The 10935-nt window shown below is 46.0% G+C and overlaps 1 protein-coding gene across 1 annotated transcript; it reads right to left on the reverse strand.

Moving 5' to 3' along the window:
• Positions 1 to 252: 252 nt before the first annotated feature.
• Positions 253 to 10687, reverse strand: pfkmb (phosphofructokinase, muscle b). Its single transcript, XM_034532721.1, has 22 exons — positions 10588 to 10687; positions 8310 to 8383; positions 7710 to 7787; positions 7288 to 7477; positions 6967 to 7132; positions 6832 to 6876; positions 6060 to 6168; positions 5875 to 5970; positions 5739 to 5803; positions 5517 to 5691; positions 5283 to 5347; positions 5147 to 5210; positions 4895 to 5041; positions 4744 to 4814; positions 4459 to 4546; positions 2080 to 2232; positions 1813 to 1977; positions 1675 to 1736; positions 1460 to 1571; positions 1259 to 1358; positions 1094 to 1199; positions 253 to 388 (listed from the first exon to the last, which is right to left on the reverse strand). The coding sequence occupies exons 1-22, from the start codon at positions 10670 to 10672 to the stop codon at positions 253 to 255; spliced, it is 2352 nt and encodes a 783-aa protein (XP_034388612.1). The 5' UTR covers positions 10673 to 10687.
• Positions 10688 to 10935: the final 248 nt, after the last annotated feature.

Raw genomic sequence — 10935 nt, forward strand, 5'->3', positions numbered from 1 at the left:
ACCAATATCACAAGATAGACCAAAACCCCAATAACTGCTATGAGCCTCTGTGTACAGAGACAGCTATAAACTACACCATACAAATACTTTCTGTTTTTGCTGTGACACAGGTAACAGAAATGTTGTCTTAAAAAATAATCACCTGTAAGACAAGCGATGTGTTTTGGTTATATAATTAGCATCTTTATTGCTTCTCAGAGACAGAGTTTAAAGAATGCTTTTAACAACAGGTGATCAGAGAGCGAAAGGCTACTAATGGACTACGCCTCTCTTGATGACGTGTTCCATAGCAGCCTTTTCAGTGGTGTCCAGATCGATCTTGTACTTGGCCAGGATTTTCAGGATGGGCCTCAGCTTTAGCCACCATTGTATCTTTGGAATACGATGTCTGTGGATGAACACATTTGTCAGTGCAAAGAAGAAAAAAAAAGAACACCCTTAAAGCCTTGGAAGTCAATTAATGTATGTGAGATATTTCAATAAAACTGATTAAATTACTTTTGTCCATTAGGGGGGCCGTAAGACTCCAAAGTTAACTCACGGCACAGTGGCTTAAAGGGATAGTTAATCTCCAAATCAAAAATACATATTTTTCCTCTTACCTGTAGTACCTTTTACCAATCTATATTGTTTTAGTATGAGTTCTGTAGATATCAGCTGTAAAGATGTCTGGCTTCTTTTCCAAATAACGAGACAATAAGCACTCAGCTTGTGGTGCTCGAAGCAACAAAAGATACATTTGAAAGATGATGATCTTGAGTAATCGGGTCATGATATTTGGAAAGAGACATCGCTTTCAAGTTTTTAAAATGTATCTTTTAAGCGCTTTGGCACCACAGCTCTCCAAAACTAAGCAACTAAGAAACCTAGACTGATAAATAGCACTAGAAGCATTTAAGATGTATAGTTAACATGTTAGCAATCAACTGCTTATAAACAAATGTGGCATAACCAAGTACACTGAAGTACAATATTCATTGAAGTGTTAACCCGTTTTTGGACCACTAACTGTTTAACGTGAGAAAACACAAAACAATGCAAAAGAGAATAAGTAACAAGAAAACAAAATGAGAAGATAGAAATTAAGTCTTACTCAAAATCAGTCTGATCTTTAAGTTCTGCCAGAGGCTGGAAGACCAAAGATCTCTTCTTCATGCCCAGCACACAGGCTGAATCTGGAGAGTTGGCAAAGATACGACCTGTAGGTTTGGGATTAAAAATATAATACTCATTACCACAATATGCAACATGTCCTCACCATGTCTGTAGCATTGCTTCAGCTTGTCAGTCAACCACAACACAGACTTGATCCCCATTTTGGTGCCAAAATTCCTGTCAAAAGGACTGGGGGTTCCACCCTTACAACAGAGGACAGTTTTCCTTATGTTTCTAAAATTAGATCTTTTAGCATATATGTGTCAGCATACAACAAATAGAAGGTCTGCATTGTGTGGCCCACCTGCTGCATGTGTCCAAGTACATTCTTCCTGCAGTCAAACACACCCTTGCCCTCTTCTGTGTACAGGTTAAAGATAAAGTCTGTGGTGTAGTTGGCATTGCATTTCTCATTTCTGAAAGAAAAGTAGAATATTGGGTGAGATTTGAAGAAACAGTGAGCTGCAGAGTGTAAAGTTGATTCTACTCGGATTATAATTTATGTTAATTCACACAAACCTTAGAATCAGTCCTCTCTTCACTGTGGTCTTCATCTTCTCCACCAGATGTTCCACATTAACCTACATACAAACCAAGTATGAGATCCCTGATGTCATCACTCAGCTTCATATCTTTTGTACATTCACAAGGACAGACCTCTAGGTCATGAATGTTGAAATGCTCCTCATAAATGTAAGCAGCATCCGCTCCAGATGCCAAGCCAGCCATGGTTGCCAGGTAGCCGCAGTATCCCCCCATAGTCTCAACTATGAACACTCTTCTCTTGGTGCCGGCAGCAGATTGTTTGATCCTGTCGCATGTCTGACAAAGAGAAAGAGAAAAAGAAGGAAGAGAAGAAGTGTAGTGAGTAAGATTTAGTTTTGGGATTTCTGGTGTTTGTGTTGTGTTCGATAAGAATTTTACCATGGTTATAGTGTTAAGTGCAGTGTCAGTGCCAATGGTGAAGTCAGATCCAGGAACATTGTTGGACACAGTAGCGGGAACAACAACAAGGGGAATACAAAGTTCCTCATACTTCTCTCTAGCCTGCACCATCTCCAGACCACCAACAAATGCCTAGTAAAGACAGGGAGGAACTGTTATGTGCAGCTCGACAGGAACACTGGACCCGAACGCCGTCAACGATGGAAAAGCAACTTTATTGCTAAACAGGATTCCAAAAACAGGCTTCAAAAAACCAGGATACAAAACATGCACACAAGATCTTCCACGATCTAGACAAGACGAACCGACAAAGGGGAATGAAACAAACAGGACTTAAATACAGAGGGCTGGTGCAGGTGATTGGGCACAGGAGGAAACAATCAGGAACAGGGCAGACAATCACAGGGACAGGAAGTGAAGAGAAACAGAGGACACGAGAGACAAGGACTTCAAAATAAAACAGGAAACACGACAACACTACAGATCCTGACATAACCCCCCCCCCCCCCCCCCCTCAAGGGGCGGATTCCAGACGTCCCAACACAGTCCCCCAGGGTGGGTGGAGGGGAGCCGGAGGCGGGACCAAAAGCATGGCAGAAGAAGTCCGGGGGACGGGCCGGAGGACGACCACCAGGAGGACTGACCTGCTCCGGAGGACGGGCACCAGGAGGACTGACCTGCTCCAGAGGACGGGCAGGAGGACGGCCACCAGGAGGACTGACCTGCTCCGGGGGACGGGCAGAAGGGCGACCACCAGGCGGACGGAAGGGCTCTGGGGGACGGGCTGAAGGACGGCCACCAGGCGGACGGAAGGGCTCCGGGGGACGGGCAGAAGGAGGACGGGCAGAAGGGCGACCACCAGGCAGACAGAAGGGCTCTGGGGGACGGGCTGAAGGACGGCCACCAGGCGGACAGATGGACGCCGGAAAACCGGGCTCAGGGGAACCGGGCTCTGGAGCCGTAGGTCGTGTCAAAGGAAGCGGCCAGGGTGGCGACCGAACACAGGGAGCCTGAGTCGGCCGGGGCGGCGACGTGACCCGGGGAACCGGGGTCTGCCGGGGCGGCGACGTGACCCGGGGGACCGGGGGCGGCCGGGGCGGCGACGTGACCCGGGGAGCCGGGGGCGGCCGGGGCGGCGACGTGACCCGGGGAGCCGGGGTCGGCCGGGGCGCCGACGAGACACGGGAAGCCGGGGTCGGCCGGGGCGCCGACGGGACACGGGGAGCTGGGGTCGGCCGGGGCGCCGACGGGACAAGGGGAGCCGGGGTCGGCCGGGGCGCCGACGGGACAAGGGGAGCTGGGGTCGGCCGGGGCGCCGACGGGACACGAGGAGCTGGGATCGGCCGGGGCGCCGACGGGACACGGGGAGCTGGAGTCGGCCGGGGCGCCGACAGGACACGAGGAGCTGGGATCGGCCGAGGCGCCGACGGGACACGGGGAGCTGGAGTCGGCCGGGGCGACGACGGGACAGCATCGGCAGGAACCGGCGGGGACTGCGGCCGAAGCAGGACCCTGTCTAACGCCTGGAGGGACTCCATCATGTCCCGGAAAGCGTCCTGGGACAAGGCAAAGGAAGCAAGGGCCGGCCGGAAGTCCAATAGGTCCCAGGAAGTTGGGGTTGGCCGGAACACGGAGGCGGCAACAGGAACAGGCGAGGGCTGCAGCACGGAGGCGACTGCGGGAACCGGAGTGGTCTGCGGCACAGAGGCGGCAGCCGGAACCCTCCACCGACGCGGTCCGGAGGTTTGCGCCCCCCACTCCGGGGCTGGGCCTGGGTGACCTCTGCCCCTGGGGCTACGAGGCCCCCCATAAGCCAAACGGGGCCCGTTGAAGGGGTCTGGTGCCGAGACCCTATGGGGGTTGTAGTTCCCCTTCTGGAGGCTACGAGGGCCCCCATAGGCCAAGCGGGTCCCTTCGAAGGGGTTGTAGGCTGGGTCCATTCTTGGTCGGTTCGTTCTGTTATGTGCAGCTCGACAGGAACACTGGACCCAAACGCCGTCAACGATGGAAAAGCAACTTTATTGCTAAACAGGATTCCAAAAACAGGCTTCAAAAAACCAGGATACAAAACATGCACACAAGATCTTCCACGATCTAGACAAGACGAACCGACAAAGGGGAATGAAACAAACAGGACTTAAATACAGAGGGCTGGTGCAGGTGATTGGGCACAGGAGGAAACAATCAGGAACAGGGCAGACAATCACAGGGACAGGAAGTGAAGAGAAACAGAGGACACGAGAGACAAGGACTTCAAAATAAAACAGGAAACACGACAACACTACAGATCCTGACAGGAACGAGGAAATCAATAAAATATTGAGCTTTAGGATGTGAATCTTTTCCTTAGCTGCTCACCTCAAAGCCGCCAATAATGACTATAGCATGAATGTTGAACTTTCTGATGCTCAGACTGATCTCCTCCATTAACTCATGCGGCAGGGACCTTGATAAAAAGGGAAAACACAGAATGGTAAATGGACTGTACTTGTATAGCGCTTTTCTAGTCTTTCAATCACTCAGCCACAGCCACCCCTAAGTAGACCTGCCCACTGTAAAGTTTAAAGTACACTTTTAATAACACTGAAACATGCCCTGGTATTACTGTACCAATCAACAGAGTAGTTTGTTGAAATATGTTACCTCTTTGTCCCCAGCAGGGAGCCTCCTTTTCCAGTCCACCCTGCCACTCCAGACCAACCAATAGGCTCAATCTGTGCAGGGACAGAGGGCAACACTCTATCATACTCTCAAAGTAAAAGCCTTCTTGTTTGTTTATGTATGTGTAATTTACCATTCCATGAGCCAAGCCATCGAAGCCGTCGTGCACTGCCAGCATCTGGTGGCCCTGGAGGAGCCCAATCCTGACAGTCGAACGAACTGCAGCATTCATTCCAGCACACGGAGCTCCCACGTTCAATATGGCAATGTTGATATTACTCTGGCACGGGCACATTCACAGAGACGTTTGTCAAGATACATTTATTTTCCATTCAGAGTTATTGACTAAGAGACAGTTGGTGTACTATAAGATGGTTCAACTGACCTTTACTTCTGGGATGTGCACATGAGCCAGCATTTTGTAAGTGTTCCAGTTGTTCTCAAAGCTCCTATTGTACAGAAATGTACATGCATTTAAAAGACAACACATGAGAATGGAAAGGAAAAAGAGCATGTCTCACTTTCCCCTGAGCTTCACTGCGTCTTCAAACCTCCCTTCAGCCATAGCTGTGGTCACATCTTTAGTCTGATGGGACAGAAGGTCAAAAGTCAAAAAGGAAACTCAAAAATTAAATCGCAAACCAAAAAATAAATCAAAAACATCTGGCTTTTCTGTAAGCTTGCTTGTTGTTTGTTCATTTTGTACAAACTGAAGAAAGATGATCTGTTTTGCATTTGGAACATATTGGACTCACAACTTGCACACACTCCATGAGAGGCAGCCTGACAGCCATGTTTCCAGACAAGCTGACCACACATGCAGGAGTGTCTGGTGTGGCCTCCAGCAGAGCCATCACAGACTCCACGCCCATACGGCTGGCCTGAATCATGACAATCAAAAAACAGACGCTTAGAGAAGCAGGTACACTTGTGTTTATTTACATTGTTAATGAGAACTATGATTAGTGGTTTAATATTTAATAGGGATATATGGGACAGTGGTAGTATTACCAGGATTCTGGCCTAGCTTATTTGATACCAGCTTCGGAGAGATTAGGATTTTAGAAAGACCCTATATGTGTGCTGGAATATTGGAGTTCCGTCATTACTGACCTCTTTGATGTCGTCACATGTGATGGCTTTACCTTTGCGGTTTATTGCTCCTTCTGCCATAATGATAATATTCAAACGTGAGCCGCGGCCTCTTTGCTGAGAGGGACAGAGAAAAACTTTAAGATCAACAAGCAGACTTAAAAATAAAAAGATCGTTGTAAGACAATGCAGCAGAGGAAATTTACCTCTGTCAGTCTGCTGCACAGATGCTCCTCCCATCCCTCATCTGGGGGCATCTCTGGGATGAACACCCAGTCAGCGCCACAGGCCAGAGCTGTCACCAAAGCCAGGTAACTGTAAGTTAAGAGTCATACACAGGGTTCACCTGTCTTTTGCAAAACTGAAAGGTAATATCCATGGTTAGTGATGTTTCATATTATAAATCTGACTTTTGTCATGAAATAATTCTAAATAGGAAGGAAAAGCCTCTTAAATTCCATTTAGACAAAATACAATAGGGCAGTAAGTAGCTTATCAAATAAACTGTATCATATCATGATATGCCTCATATGCGACTGAATTTTAAGACCAATGGGGTCAGTTCATCCAATAAACTGTCAAACCCATTCTTGCCTCTATACCAGCGCCATCATTAGTACACAATTATAATATGTACCTTGTGGCAAGTGCTAAATGTTTCCATGCTAACATGCTAAACTATGCTGGTGAACATGGTAAACATTACTGGTTAACATTATTACCAGGCCAGCTAAAACATCGCCATGACAGCATTGTCACTGTGAACATGTTGATGTTAGCATTTAACTCTGCTGAGCCTAAGATCAGCCTCACACGCTTCTAGCATTGGTGTAGATCCTTTGTCTTTCTTACTTAAGATACTCCAACGTAGTTGAGAGGGACATTTCACAATTTCATCCATAGACAGTACATATGTTTTCTAGCTATTGTATAACTAGCAGTTGAGTGACAGCGACAACACACACAGGCTGTACTTACCCACAGTGCCTGCCCATTACCTCCAGGATGAAGGTCCTCTGGTGACTGCACAACAACACATAGCATGTCAAGAATCTTAAAAATGGTATGGCAAGTCTGTCCATTCCATAAATGCAGTAATATTCACATGCATACCTCTGTGCTGTGGTGGTAATGGCATCCACTATCTCTATTATGCGATGCAGGGCAGAGTCAGTGCCGATGGTCATGTCGGTGCCACAGAAGTCATTGTCAATGGAGCCCACCATGCCAACGATATTGAGATGGGAGGAACTCTTTGCCTCAGCTGACGTGATCTTACCTGAGACCACAGGTGACAGCGCTCTTAGAAGCTGTTAATTCTCAGAGAGTGTCTGGAGCCTGAATTACCAACATGCCTAAACCAAAAGCAACTTGTACCATACCATTTGCGAATGTGTTGCCTAGAACAATACATCTTTGGCTCATGTTTCTCACCAGTGTGGATCAGGTCTGCCAGCAGCTCACTCCACTCTTTTCGAAACTGGTTGGCCCCCGTCAGACTGCCATCACCACCAATCACACACAGGTTGGTGATGCCCAGCTTGACCAAGTTACAGGCGGCCTTGGTGCGTCCCTCTTTGGTGCGGAAATCTTGACAACGGGCACTTCCAATCACAGTTCCACCCTGACATTAGGCAAGGAGGAAGAGTTTCAAACAAGAATCACAAGGCAGATAAAGAGAAACAGGAAGGGTAATCTGAAACCTAAGAGCTCATGTCTAGGGTCCATTACGTCTTAAGCTGTTTAATGAACATTGACATTTAAATAACCATTTGACCTACAGAACTGCACTGTAGAGGCTAAAGAGTTGCTAGAGTGGAGGTGAGGTATGTTTAGATAAATATGCTTTTTCTCACCAGCTGTAGCATCATTGACACACTCTCCCAAGTAGCAAGGCGGATATTGTCTCCTCCATCCACCAGACCTTGGTAACCCTGTCAACAAAACAAAATATCACCTCCCTGGACAGGGGTCATTGCTGAAAAGAAGCTTCAGTCTTAATAATTAAAGCATATGTTTTCTCTGCCATGTGCAGCTATTTCAGTCCAACAGGTGATGTGTTAATTATATTGGGATTTGCTTTTGATATCTATAGGTAAGGTTGATCTTGTGAGTTTGACAATGGAATAGTGCCAAAAACAATTCGGCAATCAAAAGCCAATCTTGTGATTTATTTGTCATTGACATCAATTTTCATGTAAAAATGACCAACATCGGTGGTTCCAGCTTCTCAGTTGTGAGTGTTGTTTTGCTTTTTTTGTTTATATTATTGTTAATTTAATAACTTTTGTAGTTTTTAATTGTTGGACAGTACATGCAAATTGAAGGGAGCACCTTGAGCTGTGGGGCCTTGATGGTGGGCATTTTGACATTTAAAAAAAAAGTGTTTTGACATTTAAATAAAATGTGTTTTGACATTGTGCAATTGATGATTTATGAAATAGTGAAGTATTTACCTCATGGACAAAGTACACCTTGGCTCCAGTGTAAATTCCCACTCGAACTGTGGCTCTCACAGCTGCATTCATTCCTGTAGGTACAGTTTTGTGTGCGTGGCCATGTTATTACATTACATTTCATTTAGCTGACGCTTTTATCCAAGGCAAAGCAAAGTGCATTCAACCATTAGTACAAACAACAAGAATCAAGAACGTAACAATTTCTTCAATAAAGCTAAACTACAAAGTGCTATCGGTAAGGGACATTTAAGTGCTATTAGAGTGCTACTACGGCTCTACCTTCCCTATTCAAGGTATAGTCAAAAAAGATGTGTTTTTAGTTTGCGACGGAAGATGTAGAGACTTTCTGCTGTCCTGATGTCAATGGGGAGCTCGTTCCACCAATGAGGAGGCAGGACAGCAAACAGTCGTGACTTTGTTGAGTGTTTAGCTCGAAGTGAAGGAGCTACGAGCCGATTGGCAGAAGCCGAGCGAAGTGAACGGGCCGGGGTGAACGGTTTGACCATGTCCTGGATGTAGACCGGACCCGATCTGTTCGCAGCACGGTACGCAAGTACCAATGTTTTGAAGCGGATGCGGGCGGCCACCGGTAACCAGTGAAGGTCGCAGAGGAGCGGAGTAGTGTGGGTAAATTTCGGGAGGTTGAAGACCAGTCGAGCAGCTGCATTCTGGATGAGCTGTAGAGGTCGGCTGGCATTAGCAGGTAGACCTGAAGGAGGAGTTACAGTAGTCTAGACGCGAGATGACCAGAGCCTGGACCAGAACCTGTGCCGCCTTCTGAGTGAGAAGAGGTCGTATTCTCCTGATGTTGTACAGCATGGACCTACAGGAGCGTGTTATTGCGGTAATGTTGGCAGTCAGGGAGAGTTGACTGTCGAGTGTCACACCGAGGATCCTGGCAGTCGGGGTCGGAGCCAACACTGAGTTGTTGAAGGTAATAGTCAGGTGGTGGGTGGGAGAGCCTTTTCCTTTTATATGAGAACCTTGTGACAGCGCTTACACTCAGGTGCAAGGAATCATTGAATTGAATAAATTAATGAAATAATGGTTACATGGTGGTGAAAAAAAGTACCTTTATGAAACAATACTATAGGACAATTTTATTTGACTGTATTTTCATTGTTGGTAACAGTTAAATTGTCAGTGATCTCGGGAAGCTTGTCTTGCAGGAAAGGTCAGTGGGCCTCTCAACATTCAGGGGGTTGCTTAAAGGACAAGATGTCGATAGATTATCTTCAATAGTGACAAAAGCTACTCCACTTACAGTGTAAAGGAGGAGAGGAGAGAAAGCAAAGCACAGCCGTCTCACTTAACCACTTTACAAACGCATAACAGAAAGGTCATGCCTCTAAAATGAACCCCCACAACAGATACACTGATATATATATATATATATATATATATATATATATATATATATATATATATATAGAGAGAGAGAGAGAGAGAGAGAGAGAGAGAGAGAGAGAGAGAGAAAGAGGAAGAAGGACCAGATGAAATAACCTGGATTAAAACATATTAAGATAAGTAAAAAGGTAAGTTTGTAATGAGGGTTACCTGTTTTGAAAAAGAAGAAAGGTGAGGGATATCAATCTGTGCAGTTTTGCATTTAAACACCAAATTCTTAAAAGTTTCAGATAAAAACAGATGGATATCTCACTGTCTTACATGCTCAAACTCCAGGGTTGTGTGGAGGTCACTGACACACTTCTCAAAGGTCACAGTGGAGATATTCCTAATCAATTTAAAGGTCAGGGGAGCGGCTGTCTCACTCTGAGCTCCCAGCAGCTTGGATGAAGGAATTAATCCAAGCTGATCATGATGCCCTTCTCCATAGTTTAGCTCTGAGATATATAGCAGCTCTGTTGTCATTAAAGTATGATTATTGCTAATAAAAAAATTACGAGTCAGCCAATTTGATATAAAAGGAAGCTGCAATTATGATTAAATATGACAGTAAATAGGGGCTAGAAGTTAGGCAAAAAGCTGTTATTTATAGTGATAACAACTACCTACAGGACATATTGTATAACACTTAAACCTGTAGTATTGAGATCTGTATGTATGCTACAGTGACTATTCAGACAACCAATGAAGATGCATCACAATTATATATCTCTAATTTTTCTGCTTCTTTTTATGTCTTTAATCCCTGTTACTTAGTGACTTCCCTCACACCAGAACCCCTCAACCACCTGTTTAGACAAACAAACCGCAGACATGCTTTGCCTTGGCACGCCATACTCACATACCACCCTGGAAACACTTCACTTACCCTGGGCATCGCCTCCTGAAGTCAGCACGGCTATTGCCCGACCCTCTCCTGTCTTGGTGGGGTCGGTGGAAGCCGGTTGTGCCATGGTCCTGGAGCTGGCTAAGGGAAATAGGTCTTGACTGTATAGGTGAATAGGCTCTGCTACCCAGCTGTACTGTGTGCAGTACAAGGATCCTCTCACCTCTAACTCAACCTGCCGACTAAGGGAAAGCAATAACAGATGCAAAAGTGCGCAGCTTAACTATCCTCTTGACAGGCAGACATCGAGACACACACATGGTTTCACAAACACATTTAGACGCACACGCAAGTACACAGTACTATTAAAAGTGTTCCTCATACACGGAC

The sequence above is a fragment of the Cyclopterus lumpus genome, chromosome 5 (genome assembly GCF_009769545.1).
Source record: "Cyclopterus lumpus isolate fCycLum1 chromosome 5, fCycLum1.pri, whole genome shotgun sequence".
Taxonomy (NCBI): Eukaryota; Metazoa; Chordata; class Actinopteri; order Perciformes; family Cyclopteridae; genus Cyclopterus; species Cyclopterus lumpus.